The 21677-nt window shown below is 41.4% G+C and overlaps 1 protein-coding gene across 2 annotated transcripts in view; it reads right to left on the minus strand.

Moving 5' to 3' along the window:
- Window positions 1-1330: 1330 nt before the first annotated feature.
- The window catches only part of tbc1d16 (TBC1 domain family, member 16), a 30624-nt gene continuing 10277 nt past the window's right edge, over window positions 1331-21677 (minus strand). For both annotated transcript variants that reach the window (XM_034219450.1, XM_034219451.1), the window contains exons 5-13: window positions 13187-13381; window positions 12767-12914; window positions 12469-12633; window positions 10496-10644; window positions 7637-7771; window positions 6504-6690; window positions 5727-5906; window positions 4716-4862; window positions 1331-3609 (exon numbers count right to left, since the gene is read on the minus strand). In XM_034219450.1, the coding sequence (XP_034075341.1) occupies window positions 3316-3609; window positions 4716-4862; window positions 5727-5906; window positions 6504-6690; window positions 7637-7771; window positions 10496-10644; window positions 12469-12633; window positions 12767-12914; window positions 13187-13381 (1600 nt within the window). In that variant the 3' untranslated portion in view covers window positions 1331-3315. The remainder of the gene's footprint in view (window positions 3610-4715; window positions 4863-5726; window positions 5907-6503; window positions 6691-7636; window positions 7772-10495; window positions 10645-12468; window positions 12634-12766; window positions 12915-13186; window positions 13382-21677) is intronic.

Here is a 21677-nt window from a genome sequence, read left to right on the forward strand (position 1 = left end):
GTTCAACAAAACGATGAATCATTATTACAGCTGTGCGTGGATTTCAGTGCCTGTACATGATAACAGTTTTTACTTTTGTTATGTCTTCTCCAGTAAATCAGTTAGCTTTGTGCAAACACACCAGTGGTTTCCTGCTGAAAAACCAGAGTAAACAATTCCAGGCAATTGAAAACTGCCATACATTGTGTTTCCACACTTTCTAGTCAAACTGGTTTACAGAGCATGTGATCAGAATGTAAAAGCATGTTGTTATTCATTTAAAAAGGGGAGAAACCCTCAACTTGATTTCACACGTCTAAGATGTCAGCATGATATAAATCCTGCAGCTGTTTGACTTCCTGGTCAGAGATGTTTGAGATATATTACTGACATTGTATATCTCAAACATAAAATCTATAATAGGATCACCAAGTCTTAATTTCCAGTTACTGGAGATCAATATTTGTTTTTACTTACTGGCTTCACTGTCCAGATATTCCATTAATGTTTTTCAGTTGTATTGATGGATACAGTAAAAACAACGAGACTGTATGGAGATTATAAGCATAGCATTTATCCAGAAGCAAAGTAGGTCAAGTTGTTTGCCCAAGTATTATTATTATTTTATGAATGTCTGCAAAAACAGAAACTATAAATACTGTCATTTATCATAGCTTTCACTCTTTAAATAATTTACTATAGAACCTAACCATTTACCGCATTTCTACCATGACTGATATTTTTTCAATAAATGCATCTAATTTAATTTCATAAATCATTTTGATTATGATCTTATTTTTTCTATATTAACCTTAATATCCATGTGTTTACTTCATAAATAACAAAACAATAGACAGACTTCCATTACTGGATCAGTGTTGTTTAATGATGAAAAGCATTGGTGGTGGTTCTGTAAATCCCAGCAAAAAAGCATTTATAAATCAAATGCTTGGTACGTTTTGTTGTAAAACATTTGATGCCTGTGTTTTCATTAATACCAACCATAAGAATAGGCTCTTTTTTCTCTGAGATTTGTACAGTAATACATCAACATACCATAGAGATCAACAGCAACATTGTACATTCAGTGATGACTGATAAAACCCCTTTAAATAGGAGTAGTCATGAAGGAGGCTCGTTATTTACGGTGCCTTTGCAGACAATGTGATTTCAATGAGGATTTGAATACAATTCATGAACACACACACACACACACACACACACACACACACACACACACACACACACACACACACACACACACACACACACACACACACACACACACACACACACACACACACACACACACACACACACACACACACACACACACACACACACACACACACACACACACACACACACACACACACACACACACACACACACACACACCACACACACACACACACACACACACACACACACACACGATTACTTTCCCATCGTGCATCTCTGACTTTGCTCATTTGACCGGAGCCGCCCAATCTTTAAAACTCTGTGTGCATTTCCAGCAAGCAGCTGCACATGATAACTAATGGGGAAAAGGAACAGTTATGAATGTCATTTGCAGAGACTGCTTGCTGAAAGAGAGCAAGAAACCACAAGAGAGACAGAAAGAGGGGGGGGGGGGGTTGCTGATTGAAGGTCTTAATGTTACATTTTAGCAGCAATTTGAAGATGTTTTCAGCCCCAGGAGTGTCACTCAAAAGCCTCGGAGGGGAGACCATCTTTACATCTGGGACTTGCAAATCACAGAGGCAGGATGCTGATCACTTTCTATCCCTCTGTGAAGCTTAAATCGTCCCTTTCCCCTCTGCCCCATTGTATTTCTCTAAAGAGTCCCCATTTTTCTTCTCTTCTCCCCCCTATGATCACAGCTGTAATTAAAGAGACTGGTCAGGGGGGGGGGGGGCTCTACGGCTGTTCTCCAACTCATTACCAGATGTTTGGAGGTCACTTCAGTTTATACACACACTCGCTCTCTCACACACCGTACAGTTTCACCCTGGTGAGTGAGAAGAAACACAAAAAGCGGATACATTCATGTGGACTGATTCTGAGTGCTGATAGTGCTTTGTCATTCGTTTTTAAGGTGAAAGTGGAGAGAACACTGAAGGGAAACAAAAACACTGTGCTGTCAATTTTTCACAAGCCTTTCTAAAAATGAAGAAAAGTCTTCGAGTAAAACACAAAGCTGTCTATTTTTCTGTCAGGATAAAACATGATCTATTCTTTCTTTGGCTGACAGCGCTGTCATATCAACTCTATAAATACACATTGATTGATTGAATTCAATACCTCAATACGCTTGAAATGATATCTCACGGTGGTAAATGATTAAGCTCCTGTCTCAACAGGTAGCGAGAACCTTTGTGTCTAACTCACCAGAAGGAAAGAAATGCCTGGCTTCCTCCTGCCTGACGGGAAAACCATTTTTTAACGGAGTGATCTTATGAGAATGTTCCTTTCCTTAATCTGATAGGAAAGAGGATATATGCAGGGCCCTGCCATGATGCGAGTGTTTGTCATGTAAACACATTCTTACCTCTGTTTTGGGCTTGAGTGTTTTCCATCAAACATGTTGTGCCCTCTATATGTCGAGGAGTTGCTCATGCAAGGCTATAATATTGCTAAATATTTGTAATTGCTGATATAAACGCAAACATTCACTTGTTTAAAAACAAAATTAAACAAAAAATGTAAGTACCATTCATTTCTTATAATATCATTTGTAGGTCAACCCCTCTTTGTTAGCACAGAGGGTGTGGATTTCTTGTTAAAAATGTCCTGCTCAGACTCGAGATATGCACATGTAATTTGATATTCACACAAGTATTCCATTGTGAGAACATTTTTCATAAATTCAAGTTCAAGTCCTGTGAATGAATCTCCAGTTACATTTGACCCTCGGTCAGAGCAGTCCGCACGATTTCAGGCCGCTTGCCTCAGACCCTGATGTGACCCCTGCCCACAAAGCCCATGGAAGTTTGCCAAGCCAGCAGCAGACTCAAACCTGAAGTAGCCCCAGAGCAACATTCCCCCGGTGATTGTCCATCCTGCTCCAAGAGGAGAGCAGCCCCCTGCTCTGCTGCCCGTCCAGCAGCAAACCGTCCTCATCGCAGAATCACGTGATACTGAACGATGAAAATAACATTCTGGTAAGGCAGGGTTCAACATGGCACCACATGAAAAGTGACAATCATCCTCAGTAAGATTGTAGAAGCAGGGACTTTGGGGGAGAGGAGTCAGAGGGAGGGACAAATTGTTCCAGCAGATGGATCCAAACCAACGTGAGGCAAAGACCAGCCAAACTCCCCAAAGCCCCCGCCCTCAGGACTGTTTCCGGAAGGTGAAAATATCCCTGGTTTTGGAGATTTTTTTGCCCTCCGGCGTGGGGGTGTGGTTGGTTGAGGGCGAAGGTGTGATTGAGAGGGAGGGTGAGGAGGGCTGGGGGGTGGAGGTGCCTCCATAGGGGCAGCTCTGTGAGTCCGGGTGTTCACCAGAACACTCCACAGTGGGGATGTAGCGGCTGTCCCACATCCCCGGGCCACACAGTTTACAAAGGTCGTGTAGGCTGCAGGGGATTCTGGGTAGCAGGCGGAACTGGTAGAGAAGGCTGCGGGCCTGGAAGCGCAAGGGCAAAAGTGTCAAAATGAAATAAAATATGTAAAAGAGTGAAAGGAACTTTGTATTGACAAGAAACACAGTCAGGGAATGCTAAACAGTTGCTGATATCACAGTGGAGAAAGCTTTAGATTAAAACAATACCCTTGAGTCTGGTAACAAAACAATGTCAAGGTCAGCGAGCTAAAAAGCCAGCGTGCATCGGATGCAAAATCTCAGGCAACAACAAAAAGGAGTCACGCCAGCTGCATGCTAACGTAGCGCACTGCCTGTGGTTGCAGCCGTACCAACACAGCATCCATAAACATGAGGCACTGACACAATAGCAGGGATGCAGATCATAAATCCTCCGCATGGCACGGCCGCATCCCATTCGGCACCTCAAGGCCTCTGCAGCAGGTTACAGTATGTCAGAGGCGCTCTGCTGCAGCGTTAGGGAGGGCTTCTTGATGCAAAGACAACACTGTATTTTTGATAAATGTAATGCAGCCGTCTGGGGAACATGGTCATAACCACAGATGATTTTAATAGTTAAGGATGAGTGACGTCCTATTTACTATGGGTGGGGAATATTCAAGGTTAAATATTTCCGTAGGAATTAAAGAGAATGAATGGGATCTTATGGGAATCGCTCTGGCACTATTTACCATGTCATTAACCATGTCATATGCAAATTGAAATATTATACAATATCGCAAACATAATCAACTTCTTTGACAAATCTATGAATGCGTCACAATGTGAAACGAGCCAAGTGGTGAGTTAGCTAGGTAACAATTCAACTAAACCTGAAAGGTACTTTAAGACCTTGTGACAGCAACATTGGCTGTTTCTCAATGTCGGGTTAAAAGAGAAAACTCATTTATTAAATAAATGTTTTACCATAAAAAGTCAATGTTAAAGGAGAATGCACTCAGAGGGATGTACATTTACTGAATTTATTTTTAAGGTGATGATAGAAAATTCCAGAGCCTAACTTCCCCTTGACATTTTTCAGAAATTATGCAAACATTTTGTGGACATTTTGTGGAATTTCTCCGACCCTTTGCAACCCTATACACAGGTGACAATAAGCGGGAAAACCTAGAGCATTTACTGCTGTTTACCTTGCGTAACACCAGCTCTCCATTCATGTGCATGGAGAGGTTGCTGAAGTGGAGCAACATTTGGTCCGTGGCGAGCTGCTGATCTGACACATCCTCCCCGTACAGAACAATGATGGCCACACACAGGAACAGGTGGAAGTAGTCTGTCTATTAAGAGAGGGGGAAATGTTAGTCAGCAAGTCAATACTGAAACACGAATGCAGGAATATTTGCAAATTAGCCGTTTTTTTAAGCCCTAATGAAAACATGGTCTCCGATCTCTGGATTTAGTTGTGACCTTGCTGTGGGGTACAATTTGAAATGTACCATCTGTAGAGGAAGGACAAAAAATAGTAGCACAACATTCAAATCCACCAAGAAACCCAGTTCAAGGGAAATGCAAATTATGAAGGTATAGTATTTGGAATTTTAAGTTAACAACAAATGAATTGATGTCTTCCATACACAGAAAAATTCTTGCTTCCAAACCGAGGTTTTTACTCTGCTATTTCCTCTACCAGCACCTGTAGCTAATAATCATAACATCTAGAAAAAATGGCATGCAGCAGGAAGACTGATATATATTCTGTATCATATCTAAGATTATTGAATTGATAACATTTGTATTACTTTTTATAATATTCATTTGTAAAGCTGGGAGGCCATAAGGACATTTGAAATGTTTCATTTTCATGTGAACAAAATCAATATTTGATATTATATATGTTGAATCTCTACTGAAAGTATTACGTATCACTGTTGAATTAAACCTTTAAACCCCTTCAAAACCAAGGAGTAGTAGGACAGGTTTAATGTATTTAGGAGGATTATTATAGTCTGTAGAGACAGGCTTTAAAAAGGGATAACATGGGATTTTTTTTAAATGGCACATTTTATTTTAGCTGCATGCTTCCTGAAAATCATGAAACATGTGATACTGTAGTGAAACAGTCGCAGCCTGTTTTCTCGTTTATGCAAAGTTTTTCTCACAAACTTGTGTATGCAAAGGAGTCGTTGAGACTTGGCCCTGACCTGGTAGTGAGCCCAGCAGGCCTCCCACATGCGCAGAGCCTCGGTGTCGGGGAACTCTCGTTTGAAGCAGAGCAGGATCCAGCGGTGGCAGAAGAGCAGCTGCAAGCCGTCCTCCCCCAGCCCGGTGAGGTGCTGGTGGAAGCGGGGCAGCATGAGGCGCAGCAGCTCCCGCAGGTACATCTGGAGGAGGATACACACTGTCTTACAAACGTGTACATTTCTAGTGAGATATTAGTGGTCTTCTGTACTGGGATTATGCTTCTTCAGGATGCACACGTTCGATAGATTTCTTTTATACTTGGAATAGATCGGGGTTTGGTGTATTTGTCAATGTTAAGAAAACAAAAATGAAGAAAATGTTGCTTTTTAAACTCGGTAACAGTGTCACAAATGTAAAACAAATCTGGATTTATCAACATCAAAGTCTGAGACAATGATCCTTATAAATATCGGTTCATATTAATGTGTAGTTAATTTGAGCTTGAAACAAACTACTACATCGGTGCACAACTTCAGAGATTTAAATTAATATTCAAAATGTTTAGTGTTGCATTTTGTTGTACACCTTCACCTTCACACTGCTGACCAATTACAGACTGAAGTTGGTTAATGTGGGATTGTCGGTTTTAGTACAGAAAGAGAATCCGGACACAGATGTTGGATTTAGAAAGCGGACTTGCACTTTAGATGGACTTTACTGCCGCCTGTAAGTGTATCTCAACAGAAGAGTTACTCCATCTTTGTTCTACTTATATTCCACAATCTGACACATCTTACCAGCTGCCTCTCCATGTCTTCATCCCGCGGCGAGCTGATGAAGATGGTGTTCTCCATGAGGCCGACGAAGCACCAGAAGGTGTCGCTTTCGTCCTGGATCTCAGTGAGCAGGGGGGCCACCAGGTCCGACATGCCCTGGCAGTAGCCCATGTCAGGATTAAACACTGCATAGTTGAGCAGAATCCGCCTGGGTCAAACACAGCACAGAAACACCTTAGAAACATCTCAGCAGAAAACAGGACATCCAATACCGTGTAGCAACATAGCGTCATAAACATTTCACATCCCTCCCATAGAAATGTTCACGACCCTGCAGCCAAACCACTAAAAGCACGGTCCCGCCCAAACACTGAATGATCCAGCATGTGTTTCTGCATTGCTGGTAATTCCCAGAAAAGCATGACAAGCCCTTCTTAAGCGGTTGCTATGCCAACTCTTCTGGTAACCAGGGACCTAATTAATGATTTTTTTAATGTATACAGGTCCTACTTTGAAGTAAACTTCCCTGGCAGTCCTTGTGCATTAGTAAGGATTGTAGAAACAAAATGAAAACCCTAAGGACTTGTTTATATTGTTATCAGTAAAAATAGATGTGATTTGGAGGAGTTTTTGGGGAAACACACATAGATTATGTGTTTGGAACATATATAAAAATATCAGTATCTAAAGAATTACATGCTCAGACCAAATGCCCCAAAGTTATCCGTGACATTTCCATACAATAGATATGAGGTGTCCGATGAAGCATGAGATAAGTGCTGTGCATCTGGACCTGTGCTGGGATCACCCTGCCCCAGAAGCAGCATGAGACATAATACCTAGACAAATACCAGGAGCCTCGATGAGAGTCACTAAACTAATATGCTATTTAAATCCTCTTGCTCCTCGTTTAGAAAAGCCATTAGCTTCGAGTATGCATCAAAAGTGCTCAGACGGCTTAGTCAGAGTCAATAAAGCATGAAACTCATTTGCGGCTCCCCTAGGGTTCAGAATATGAAATGAATAGGTACGCATGAGCGTTGGGCTGAGGAATGGGAATGATAAGGATGGATTGAGGGAAGGTGAAGGCACGAGAGACAAAGATAGAGATCATGAGTGGTAAAAAGGGGGGAAATGAAGAGAAGTGGTCTGACCTCATGATCTCCACATTGGGGTTATTCTCTCCTCTGAAGAAGTGGTTGCTGCGGTCTGTTCTCACCACGTCTTTATCCACCGTGAACTGGACCTTTCTCCAGAACTCGTTGTGCTCCTCCGGGCTCATGGACAATCTGAAAGATATGCCAGGCGGTAATGGAAAAATTAGATACAAGAAATAAAATAAAGAAGCCCTTAATTAACTAGTTAAACTCAGTCAAGATCATTTTAAAGGACAAGAACAAGAATGTTAAAGATTTACTGCGCCCTCTTAGGAAATGAAGGTAATTAGAATGAAAAGAAATCTAATAATCTTTACCTCAAATGTTACACTGGTGTAAACACTAATGGGTAGATGCAAATGAGCCGTGGGGGTGGGCAAGCAGTGGACTGAAGGGGTATTTCAGCCCCATTGTTCCATTGAGGATAAAACCACAACAATAAAACACCGATCCATCCCTCTAAGAGTTAGGAACTATATTAGCAATGTACTCTGTGTGTGGCACACATGTACTCAAGTCCTAACAAGCAGAGGGGATTTAATTAACACTGTTTGTTTTCCATGTGGCCCCACCAGGAATAATAAGCACACACCTGATGCAACGCCACGCAACTGTTTAGATTCAGCGCCGTGCCCCCCCCCCAACACCTTTCTATCTTTCTCTCTGGAGGAGGCTTCTCAGGAGTTCAGAGCATGTTTTCATCATGTCATATGCATGAGGCTGGTATGGTGAAGCAAAACTGCAGCCGTGTTAATATTAAACATGAAGCATGATAGTTTTAGACAGTACTACTGCTCTGGACTATTTGCTATTAATTTAGTTGTATTCTTATAGGGACAATAATATAGCATGGATCAATACCAAAGACAAAAGCATTTATAGAGTAAGTTAGTATGCACTGTAAAACCCAGATAATCCCTTAAAATGCACACATCTCAACAAGGAAATACACAGAAAACTGCACAAAGTAGAAACAATTCAACCATTTTTTCCAAGTAAGGAGTCCAACATATTTGTATTCCAGCTTCTCACAAAGAAACACTTGCTGTCTGTTCTGAAACCTGCATTTCTTTGCATTTTTACCATTGGTCGGACAAAACACGATTTTTTTTAGTTACAGGCCAAATAATTAATTGAGTATATAAAGAAAAGGACTAAGGAAAATTATTGTTAGCTGCAGCCCTGGTCTGATCATATGTGAAGTTGTGTCTTTGAACAAAGAATATTACTGACAGCGAGAAGTTAAAGGTGGGGTAGGTAAGTTTCAGAAACCGTCTCGAGTGCACTAAAATTTGAAAGTACACAGCCGAAAAGAATCCGCCCCTTCCTTCAGACTTCCTTACAGAGCACCTCCTCCAACACACATGAACGCGCACATGACGTCAGCACACTGGTGAAAGTGTCCGCCTGTTGCTGGCAAGTCATTGAAGTACTGCTGCAATGCACGCCCAATGAGGGCACGAGATACATTTGTGCGTGCACGAGATGGAAGGCTGACAGACGTAGCCGGGCCGGCTAAACGGATTGGTCGTGCTTTTTACAGTACCACGGCTTCCACAGATGAAATTTTTTTTATGGATTTATTGTCAAAGCACTTGCTATCGGGATGTTAAGAGCATTCCATGGAATATAACAAAAAGTGTATCTCAAGCCGGTTTCTCAAACTTATCTACCCCACCTTTAACTTCCTCATCTCTTCCAAGAATATTAACCAAAAATGGAACAAGAATGTGAGTCACTGGTGCAGCAACATGAAATATAAACACTTCCTCTTTAAACCAGCCAGAGATGAATTTTGTTACGAGGTAGATTTTAAATTATTTAAATTTATAAGTACTACACACTTGGTTGTAAATGTATATATTACTGTAGGCCATTTATATTATAAAATAATTTAAATGCCATCATGCCTCAGTCTATTACATGTTTCTAACAATGTGCCACAAGTTCTAATGACAATTATTGCGGAAAGCCAATAAATATACTTACTAAAAGGCTTACTTGCAGTAGCTGCATTGACTCCCTTTGCAGCTGCTTGGTTATTAAGGCGAAGGGAAGGACAGAAGGTGAGGAGACAAGGAACAAAACCGTGGCCGTGTACCCTTCCTCCTAATGATCCACCCATGGCCCTGATGGCTGTTCTAGTGAAACAGGCTTTAAAAGGAATCCACATCAAAGTCAGAACATGGACTTTAATTACCCGACTTTCGATAAGGCCTTTTGACGTATTTAAAATGTTAATAGGCCATACAGAAGAAACCTGTCCAATTATCATTTTCATTATAGACAGAGCAGCAGAATATGTGAAAATATGTGCACACTCAACCTTTGTTTGATGGGTGAACACAAATAAAGATTTAAAGGAAGTGTGTGTGTGTGCGTGTGTGTGTGTGTGTGTGTGTGTGTGTGTGTGTGTGTGTGTGTGTGTGTGTGTGTGTGTGTGTGTGTGTGTGTGTGTGTGTGTGTGTGTGATGATGAATATGATCTGATAACCGCTGACATGTTTTCTCTCCAGAGACCTTTTTATTTCACACCCGGCACCTCCCCTTAACACTTTGCTGATTGTGCGTATTGATTGCTCAGCGCCTGCGATGAGAAGCCACAACAGTCTCACATGTGGTTCAATGTTTGACTGACTGAGCGTTTGGCAGCCGATACTGCTGCCATGTGACAGTCAACCTGCAGTTTCACAGTGTCACGGATACTGCTGTTTATTTTGTGTTAATTGATTTCTCTAACGTCACATAAACCCTAAAATAACCTTCATTTTGGGCCAGAAATGTTGTCAGAATCCAGGAAATCTGCAGGATTCTAAATACTCAAATGCATATCTATTTCTATCACGCTGTTGCCCACCTCCTCTGCTGGATGTCATGGTAGTGGGTGCGTTTTTGCAGCCTCCAGGCCTCTCTCTCCTGGGAGGTGGAGTCATAGCTGTAGTAGTGCAGCAGGAAGGGCCACACCTCGCCACGGATGGATGGGTCGATACCACCGAAGAAGATGGCCTGGTGGAGAGTGGGAGGCGAACAAATGCGGTGATTACGGAAAGGGCAAACAGGGGGCACACAGGGAGGGATCACTTCAAATAAGATATGCAGAGTGGTGTAGATAACACAGCCTGCCCTCAGCTGTCATCTTACAGAACTACATCTGATGTCTCATAAGTGTAACGATACGCTGAGACAACGATACTTTACTGTCGGATAAAGTCGGAAATTGGTCTTGCATCACAGCAGCTCCATTTGCAAAATCAACACGGAGAATGATTAAGACAGGAAATAAGGGAAGAGACATTTAACATAACATTACAATCACTAAAAAAACATATTTTCAAAACCCTTTAACATGGATTGGATCTGGGATTTGACTCTGCATTGATTTTAAGGATTGACTCGTGCACAGAAGAGTGCTTCAGTCTAACATTGTAGAATCCTGGGACCCTGTATCTCTGATTTGATGGCGACAATTTTGTATTTGCTGTTCAACACATGGTTGGGATCAAACACAATGTTGTTGGCAAGCCTCAGTATGTTATTATTGTAGGCAAAGGGTTGACATAACATCTTTGTGCAGATTTTCATTTGGTGGAGCAGTTTCATCTAGCGGTGAGGAAACACTTGTCCGTGTCGTTTTGCAATACACTCATAATAATAAAGTCAAAAACAGGTGTTGCAAAACGCTGCAAAACCGAAACTTCTGTAAAAAAAAAATACACTGTATATCTGCATGTCCAGCGAAAACACTGCTCTCCTGTTTCTGCATTTGGGTGTTTACAGAAGAAATGTTTTTGGTCACAGTCTAACTGCCACTGAGTCATTTCAGTAAGACAGTAAACCCTCAATTGAGTCAATTCCAGAGAACACAGATGACTCAGAGGGGGGGCATTGGCCAAGACAAACCATCTCATTATTAAAAGACCAGAGTTGCTGATTCAAACCGAAAGCTATACACCGTGGGCTTTACTTTCAATATTACTTTCAGTGAGTGGGAAGCTTGACTGCATGGAAAGCAGCAGGTGAGACCATTTGCTTTCGAGGTGATGCAGTAGGATTGTAAAACGTGTACAGAAGGAAGTATCTCCTGCTGTGATACAAGTAAAACATATATGGGTCGCTCTCTATGGTTTACCCAAGGTTTCAGTCATTTTGGCAGTAAACATTTGTTGTCAGAGGCTTATGCCGCCACAATGAAGCTATGGATAGGCCTTTTGTGTGCCACATCAAATAATGCCAATAAGCACAGCCAAATCAAAGTGAGTTTCATTATGTGTGGCATTAGCAAAAAAAAAACTGTACTTCAGAAAATGAAAGAAGAGTCTGTGACGTCTTTGAAGTGCAGCTTGGAGGAATAAACAATGTTACACTTGGAAGTAATATTATTTACACGAAAAGCCGCATTCATTTGTAAAAGTATGGCAACAAATTAAAGCCTTTTTTGGCTTTTGATCTTAATATTCACCAATAGTCTATGTACACATTTATTATTTGTATCTACCTATTTTTCTTAATTTTTTCTATTCGTAGTGATCTTTTTGACTTGCTGACATCTTTTATTTTTGTCATTATATTTTAAATCCAACTTTTGTAGCAAGTATTTTAAAAAGAAAGTATGCAATTAACAGCCTTTTGACATGATTAGAAATAGTTGAAAAAAGAATTGAATGCGTATTGTGATTCTTAGTTAAGTCGTCTACATTACTCAATTTCAATGGTTGTCACGTTAGTTTATTTAAACCAAAAACGGTTTATTTAATCATCAAAGGCTCTTGAACCTGTAACAAAAATTGTAATTATACATATTTTTTAAAACATGCAGACCCTAAGACAAACCTTGCGTAGCTTATACTCCTCCTCCACCTGGCCACTGTGGTTGAGGTGACGTAGCCAGGTGGTGACTTCCAGCCGTCGATAGAGCTTCTCCTCGGGGTGGGTCTCAGCCGAAGGCAGGGTGGGCCTCTGGATGGAAAACTGCATGCAAGATTTCTCATTTGCCACCTGACAGAAGAAGAAGGAAATGAGCAAAACAAATGGGCACAGAACCAAAACATGAGCACACAACTAAGAAAGAACACCTGAACAATTCTTGATACAACCAGATGCTAAAAAGTATTTTGGATTGGAACCCGACCTGGTCTTTGAGCTGAGTTTCCCTGCAGCACTTCCACTGTTGGAAGACCTCAGACAGCTTGTCCAGGCCAGCATGATGAAAGTGGAGGATCTTATATTGGCTCTCTCTGCTGGCGATCACCAGCTGGCCACTGGTACACGCTTCATCACTGCAAAGGCATCAAAAAGAGATTCAGAATAATCAGAAAATAGGATTCACAAAAGAAAGTCAAGGAAGGGGCTTAATAGGGCAGTAACAGACATACTTAAATACAATTACGTCATTGTGTTTCATTACTTAACTTAAATCTAATCGTTTTCCCCTTATTTTTATAAAACAAACCGACACCATCCTGAAACCCACAAAAACCGTGTGTTCTTGCATAGTAGCGCAAAAAGGTGACCCCCACATGACCTCCGTGACCTTTGCGCCCCCTGTTACCTGAAGAAGAGCCTCAGTGACCTCATGTGACCCAGATCCACCCTGAAAACACCGCACAACTGCTCCAGAGCCATCACCTTCTCCTGCTCCTCCCACCGCACGGCCTGCGATTGGCCGCTGCTCTCGGAGGGGGCGTGGCTGTCCACACTGGAGGCGGAGCTTAACGAGTGGTTCATGGACTCCTCACACAGCTCCCTGATGGTAAAAAAGAGAAAGGAGTAAGGATTTCCTGATTTAATTTGTATGTGATGTACTGTGCTAAAAGGAACTGAGTCATGCTTCTCATGAAATCCAAAGGAAGGAGACATTGTTGTTTAAGCCCTAAAAATCTCTCTTATCTTGTGCCTCACATTCAGAAATGGGGGCTTTTTCTATGTGCACCATCGTTAATAAATATTATGTAGACAGCGGCTAGCGGTGTTTAGCCCAGGGATAATTGTGCATACATATAGCTCAGCTCTGCCCTGTTGTTTTGTGTCTCAGTATGGTTCCACCAAGAGGCTGAGAATGGGAGGAATGCATGGAGGCTTCTGAGGACACACACTTACACACATACACTTACACACAAGGAAGTCTGTACACACACAAATCATACTGTCTGCCTTCCAATTTCCCCTGTCATTCCCCCATGGCCAGCATGTTGTTCCCGGCACTGAAACCTGAGCCGAGGGTTTCTCTGCTGCTGGACGAGACACACAACTGTGCAAACACACACAACCTATACACATTCATGTCCAGAGGAACACACAAATGCAACAAAACTGAAAACGGACAAACACACAGGTTTTTTTAATCATAAGAATCACTAGCTGGCAAGTGTACGCACACACACACACACACCACACACACACATCACAAACCACACACACACACACACACACATCACACACAACACAAACACACACACACACACACACACAACACACACACACACACACACACACACACACACACACAGCACATCACACACACACAACACACCCACACACAACACACACACTACACACACACACACCACACACACTACACACACACACACCACACACACACACAACACACACACACACACACACCCACACACACACACACACACACACACACACACACACACACACACACACACACACACACACACACACACCACACACACACACACACCACACACACACACACACACACACACACACACACACACACACACACACACACACACACACACACACCATAGCTAATGACCATAATGCATTTTCAAACACGTCTTGAGACATGCCAATGCTGAGAAACGGACCAACACCGAAATGTGTTAAACCCCGCTGAAATTTGAGAAGTAGACGTCCACATGAAGTTATATGCTCACCACCTACCATCAAATAGACTTTTTATTTAAATAATTAAAACAGGATTCATTCCATTTAAAAAGTGTAGTTTATTTGCCCTGCAGTAATAAAAAAAAAGCTACATAAACTGTTTATCTCTTTGTTTGAAGGAATTTTTGTAATGTTGTGGAAAATTAAACTTTTCCCTCCAAAATTACTTTTATTAACAACTATTTTACACAAAAGGCCTTTCGGTCGGTACATTGAAACTGCATGGGAGGCAGGGCCCAGTCTAATCTATTACAATCTGAATCAATCATGTCTGGCTAATCATTTCCCCGTAAACAGATGGGAAAATAACAAGGCCGATCAATCCAAGCTGCACAGTTTCCTCTGCTATCTTCTGATTTACTGCTCTCCGTCTCATGTATCACGCCACAAACCAGACGGCAGAATACAAGGAGAGTGCAGAGAGGCACAGAAGGCTCTGGCATGGGAGGCAAACTGAAATCCATTTTAAAGACTACTGTACTTGCTTTTTTATAAATATGATGACCGTAAAGTACAGAGTGTTAACAAGGCCTTCGAGGCTATTTACATAATTCCCTCCATTCTTTCTGCACGCTTGGCTTGAAAGGACCAACAATATTTCCCTGCAAATACAAATGCAATAACCATGGAAATTGTGGTGAGAAACAAGACTCCTGCCATTCTTGCTGTGCTGCATTTAGGTGTAGACTCATAACAAGCGATTAACAATGTCTGTCAGTGTCAACAGCTTCATTCTGCTCGTGTTCTGTAGGCGGCAAAAACAGGCAGCAAGTCTCTGTACAGAGAGAACATTATGTAAACAAGCTGTTTTGATGGAGTCAGCCATGTCCCACCAGGCCAAGGTGAGATCAAAACTGCCCCGAGGCCCTTATAACACCTCTCTCCTCGTACATGAGGCTTTGCCCTGGGGGAAGGTGCTGCCAGGTCACCCTGAGAACCAGGACAGAGGGCTGTGGGCCTCCAGGGATGCCAGGCCCTTCAGCTAATCCCCAGGGAGACGAGGGAGGGGTGAAGTGAGTGGTGTGGGCTCTCTGCAGTGCACACTTTGGAAAGTGGTCAGTACAGTCAGGAGTTTGAAAAAAGGAGAAACACATCTGACGCTGATTTTTGTGATGTCGTAATAATCCCAGAACCAAAAACAGTAGCATGCATTAAAGTCTGATGTATGTCTCCACTAGAAAGGGGATTGGAAGATAAATGTGAAGATTATTATAGTGCCTATAAAAAGGACTCTGTTTTATTATTTACTACATGGACTCCGGATACCCACAATCAGTTCAAACGCCCTGACAATACAGATGATCCAAATGTATTTGATTTGTAAGCATTTAAATCTACTTTGTATAGATATGTTTGTATTGATCAATGCCAAAAAAATACTTGGATTTAATGCTGTAAAACAACCCATTAAAAACGTCCATAATAAATAATACAAAGTGAAAGAAAATACATTTATTTTCCCAATTTTTTTAATGATTTCATTTGTTTTCTTATCGGTTACTTTGAAATCTCCAGTACTCGGATATTAATTAGAATACAATACTGTAATGACTTGTAGACAGTATAATACACTGAACAAAAATATAAATGCAACACTATTGTTTTTGCTCCCATTTTTCATGAGATGAACTCAAAGATCTAAAACATTTTCTATATACACAAAATAACCATTTCTCTCAAATATTGTTCACAAATCTGAAAAAATCTGTGATAGTGAGAACTGGATCGGCGTATACGACAGCGTGTTCCAGTTCCTGCCAATATCCAGCAACTTCGCATAACCATTGAAGAGGAGTGGACCAACATTCCACAGGCCACAATCAACAACCTGATCAACTCTATGCGAAGGACATGTGTTGCACTGTGTGAGGCAAATGGTGGTCACACCAGATACTGACTGGTTTTTGGACCCCCCCCCAGACCCCCCCAATAAAGCAAAACTGCATGTTTCAGAGTGGCCTTTTATTGTGGCCAGCCTAAGGCACACCTGTGCAATAATCATGCTGTCTAATCAGCATCTTGATATGCCACACCTGTGAGGTGGGATGGATTATCTCGGCAAAGGAGAAGTGCTCACTATCACAGCTTTTTTCAGATTTGTGAACAATATTTGAGAGAAATGGTTATTTTGTGTATATAGAAAATGTTTTAGATCTTTGAGTTCATCTCATGAAAAATGGGAGCAAAAACAAAAGTGTTGCATTTATATTTGTGTTCAGTGTATAATACAGTGATAAGTGGTTGTTGCTTCATTCTATGGCTCCTGAGATATATTCCTTTCATCTGAAGTAAAGCATGAAAAAGTCAGGACGGTCGGCAGAAGTTTCATAAACTCCAGTTAAACTCTGAAGGAACTTGTTAAGAAGCTTGACGGAGATTGCTGTGGATTTCTCTCTTTGCCCTCTCCCACCACTCTCCTCTTTCTCTCCCTCTTTTTCATCCGCTCTTGCTCTCCCATACGCGGTTCTTTCTCTTTGAATGATTCCAAGTGACATGTTTCCAGTTCCTGGCCCCTTAACAGTGTCAATTAAAGCAAGGGAGAGAGAAAGAGAGATTGAGTGGGTTCCAGGGTTTTGGCTGCTGCTCCGCTCTCTTCAGTCCTCTAATCCGGAGAGCTGACATTCAGCCCAGCACAACAACCCCAGGAGCACTGGGAATCAAAGGGCTTCACACAGTCTTTAGTCAGGGAAGGGAGGGGGGGAGATATTTGAGAGGTGGGCAACACCGAAAGAAACAATATTGTGAAAAAACTGAGAGAATGAGCAAGAGGAAAGGATGCAAAATAAAGAGGGGAAGGAATGGACGGGTAGAGGACAATCAAAGGGGAAGGGAAAATAGACAAAGAAGAGGACGAGTGCCCGAGACACTAACAGCGAGTGGAGCAGAGGAATGGAGGAGGAGAAGGACAGAGTAAAGGTTAGATGCTGTGAAGCAGAGAGTGCTGCCAAGTCACACACTGACTGCACTTACAGCAAGCTGGGGTCTGAGAGTGGTTAGAAAGGCCTAAACACACACTCTCCCTCTCCCTGTCACACACTGACACAGGCTCACACATTCTGGGCAACATGTCAGGCCAAATAGCTGCGTGAGGAAACGGCCACGGAGGGAATCATAAAGTCAAACGGCCGTGAGGTCCGACCAGCAACACAATCACTGTCCAGATGGCTCGCCTGATTAGAGAAGAGTCTCTGGAAGCACTGAGGTTTTTGGGTTTGCAGATTGCGGGGACTTATTTTGGGCCATCTGGGAAATGATTAGACATTCAGACTGAGAGCTGCTTTAAGTGGATGAACCCATCTTGATCATTAGATGCCACCTACTTGAAGTCATCTACCTGCTTTCACTGCAAAAGGCACATTCAGCTGTAGAGCAGTAAGCCACCATGTGGCCTCAGAGTGGAAGTTATCTCTCATGGAATCAGTTTTTCCTTTTTGGCTCCACCTTGTGGTAGCTTAGAATAACTGAAAAAAAACAACTTAATTGTATTAACTTTTAACAAGAAACCATTATAACCAGGGGTGCACATAACTTTTTTGCCCTGGTTCTCAAAGGAGCACCTGGAGATGTTGCTTGGTGCTCATCCTTAAAATGAAATAAACCGTAAGTTTTGAGGGGGTCTTGACTTTATTTGCCAGACACACGGCACTGGACACACATGCAGAGGTGCACACAGAACACACATGCAGAGGTGAACACAAGACAACATTAGCACGACCAGTAATCCTACAAGCATCACTACCCTCCTGACTGTTCTCCTCACTGTCTTCCTCTCTGTCAGACATGGTAGCTGATGATGTAGGCCTACTACTTTCTCTCTGGTTGAGTCTGTGATTAGATGCTTGATTCCACAAGTCAACAGCTGCTTTTGGGTCAGTCTCTGTTGTCATCTTAGAAAAGTGGATGTAATCAAATAAGTATGTGAACATAACCAATAGCCTACCATAGCCAATAACAAATTAATGTAACTTATTTTATTTGTGTTGTTCATTCATATCTTATTTTACCTTAACATTTATTTTATTTATGCATTTTTTTTTTATCTCTCCAGTTTTAAAGGATATTTTTGGTTACTGTCCTATAGTATACATTGGAATGATTTAAAAACCTGTTTATCCCAATAATTGCAAAGGAGTGCCTTGGAAATATGTGTTTACATAGGCTAAATTGTGACCAAACCGTTTGAATTTAGACTAAGAGTCCTTTACCTCACTGAGCTGTAGTTAACTCATCAGCCTCTCAGTCTGACTGGAGAGGACTCTCTCTCCACATTATTGTAGAAACATCTTCTTCCTATCTCCGATAGAGCAGCTAGCACGGCACCAGATTCTAATAACAACAGCGCTGGTACCACCCTCCCTCGCTCACTCGCATTTTGTCTGTGAGCTGCGGGCGCCAGATAAGCCAACATCCCCCATTTTCATCACTTACAGCGCCCATCGTACAGGGCAAATGAAAGGTGGAACCGGGGTGAAAAGGGTGTTACATTTATTTAATTGTGAATATTGTTACATCAAGGCCGAAAATTAGGATGAGCCCCAATGGTCAAAATGTTTTTTTCCCTCCCAGAACTGCCAGCTCAGCACCTCCCCAGATCTGGCGCCCTAGGCGAACATCTAGCCAGCGCTACGGGCCGGCCCTGAGTTCATATCATGGTTCATATGCAACTCGCAAATATCTTTCTCTCTCATCTCTCCTCTCTCCTCTATTTTCTCTTTTCTCTCTCCCTCTCAATGTTGGTACGCAAATGCGCTTTGTTTCAAATGACCCGGTGCTCTTTTTTTGGCGGAGGTGCGCATGCGCACCTGCGCACCAGTTATGTGCAGCCCTGATTATAACAAAGGTCTATGACAGATTGTTATTTACGTTTTCTCAGATATCAATTACTGACGTTTTTGGTCTGAATGTATCATCATTTTATTATTTTTGGTGGTAGCAACTGCAGGAAAAACATACAGAAAAAAAGTGTTTTTCTTTAAATGCTAAAAAAAATATTATGTATAGAAAATAAGTTAGACTTTTCTCTGACTTTAAAATACCAGTTAGCAAGTGTCAAGTAGAAACACGTTTTTAATTCTTCATGGTAAAAATGTATATTGTTTAATTTCATGTTGGTCCACAATACATGCCTTGTGAAAAACTATAAAGAAGACTTTATACATAAAATGTAAAAAAAATGGTGTCTTTTATAGTCTGTTCAGTATTGCTAAGGTTGAGGGGCATTCAGTGGATTGGACCTTACTTTGTATTTGTTTCTGGCTACAGCCCTGATTACAGATTCAGTTTTTCCTCGTGTCCCTCTTCCCAGGCTCTTTAAAATACGACATATTTACATAACTGATTTTGCAAATAAACATACAATTAATCCCTATTTAGTGCAACAACAATCAGCAGCATGTGTCATCTCTAACAAAGGCCTGACAATAAACAATGACTTATTGTTTATTCAAGAGACAATTACTAACACTAAACAATATTGTGCAACAAATGCTTTGTTATTTGACAGAACATGACTGGAGCATCTGAAAGCAAGTCTTTAGAGCTCCAACAGAGATAATGCGGTTCTGTAATTAAATCATTTGAAAAGCAACTTAAAACGGTCCAGCAACACCAGATAGTTGTTGCTTCAATTGTTGGAATATCTTCTAGAAAAACTGCAAAATTAAGTGTTGTCAAAGAAAATAAATGATGGAAAAAAGCAAGGACGAATAGCAGTTACAAAGGTATAGACTTAAATAATAACTGCAGGGTGTGTGATCACAACACCAACTACAATTCCTTGTTTTTTACGTTTCTTCTCTAATGAAAAGCTATCGGGCAGTCAGGAAATGAGGAGGGAAGCAAAAGAGCCTTACAGTGCAGTATGAAGTACTCGGCTACCAGAATGCAAAGAACATCTGAAGTGTTGATGATATTTAGGACAGTGGTGGAGATATAAGTAAAAGAAAGCCAATAAAAAAGATATATTTGACCAACACTGGGTAACTAAACATAGAATAAACTCAACTCTGCCTTTAAAAGGTCCCCTATTATACTGTTTTCATCAATGTATTATAGGTCTCAGATATATACAGAACATGTCTTTGAAGTGTTTGGCTCGAAACACCAAACAGATCATGCATTGTAGCATCCCATAAACCCCTCTGTTTCAACCCTGTTTCAAAAGTGCTGATTCTCTGTCTGTTACTTTAGAGAGATAAGAGAGAGATATTTGGTTAAAAAGAGCACATTAGGAACCTTTTCACCCCCAGATAGTCCCTGCTGGCGAGGCAGTACTTTCCTAAGGAGGAAATGGTTCGTGGGTGTGTCGGCCACACTCAACATTTCTGATTGGCTGGGCGAATTGCAAACCACGGCCCGTAAAACTCCGAAAAATGTTGTGAACCCAAAGCAGAAGAAGAAGTGACGTCAGCGGCTTCATTTGCCTAATCCTTCCTCAAGGGCTGCTTCTTAGGTCGGTTAAATGAAATCCTTGCTTCCCTCACTTGCGTAGTTTCCCTGCGTTTAGTCCCTCCCTCCAGGGAAGCATGGAGGGACGCAAGGAAACCACGAGAAGCAGGGAAATGAGTTTTAAGAGCAATGGGACGTCCTTTCCTCCGGAGCGTCACGTGAAGCGACGTCCGTTTGTGATGACGCCGCACAGCTGATCGTCTGACAGCAGCTCTGTCCCCGTTGTTTTCACAAACACCCCCGCCTCTGTTAGTACACATTTACTGACACAAACATTTGTATCATCTGTTGTAGACCCCAATAAATAAAATAAAATAAGAACTCATTCTCAAAAAAGATAAACGCCATTCTTAAAATGTATAAACGAACATTAGTTGCATTAATATTGATTAGAGTGCACAATAGAAATAAAATAATTGAGAGAAGAAAAAGAGAGATATTATCTATCAAAACCCAGTTAGATTAACATTCATTGGATTGCACACTTTGTTTGTTTGTGTGGATATGTAGCACATTAACATTTTAATAGCACTTAATGACTGACTGAATGGAAATGACAATAAATGAAAATGTAAAACGAAAAAAGCGATCATGAAAATGTTTTTTGTTTCCAATTTTTGACCACTTTGTTGTTCCGATATATCACATATTTGTAACTAAATGATACATGAATTGAA

The sequence above is a fragment of the Gymnodraco acuticeps genome, unplaced genomic scaffold (genome assembly GCF_902827175.1).
Source record: "Gymnodraco acuticeps unplaced genomic scaffold, fGymAcu1.1, whole genome shotgun sequence".
In the NCBI taxonomy this organism is placed as follows: Eukaryota; Metazoa; Chordata; class Actinopteri; order Perciformes; family Bathydraconidae; genus Gymnodraco; species Gymnodraco acuticeps.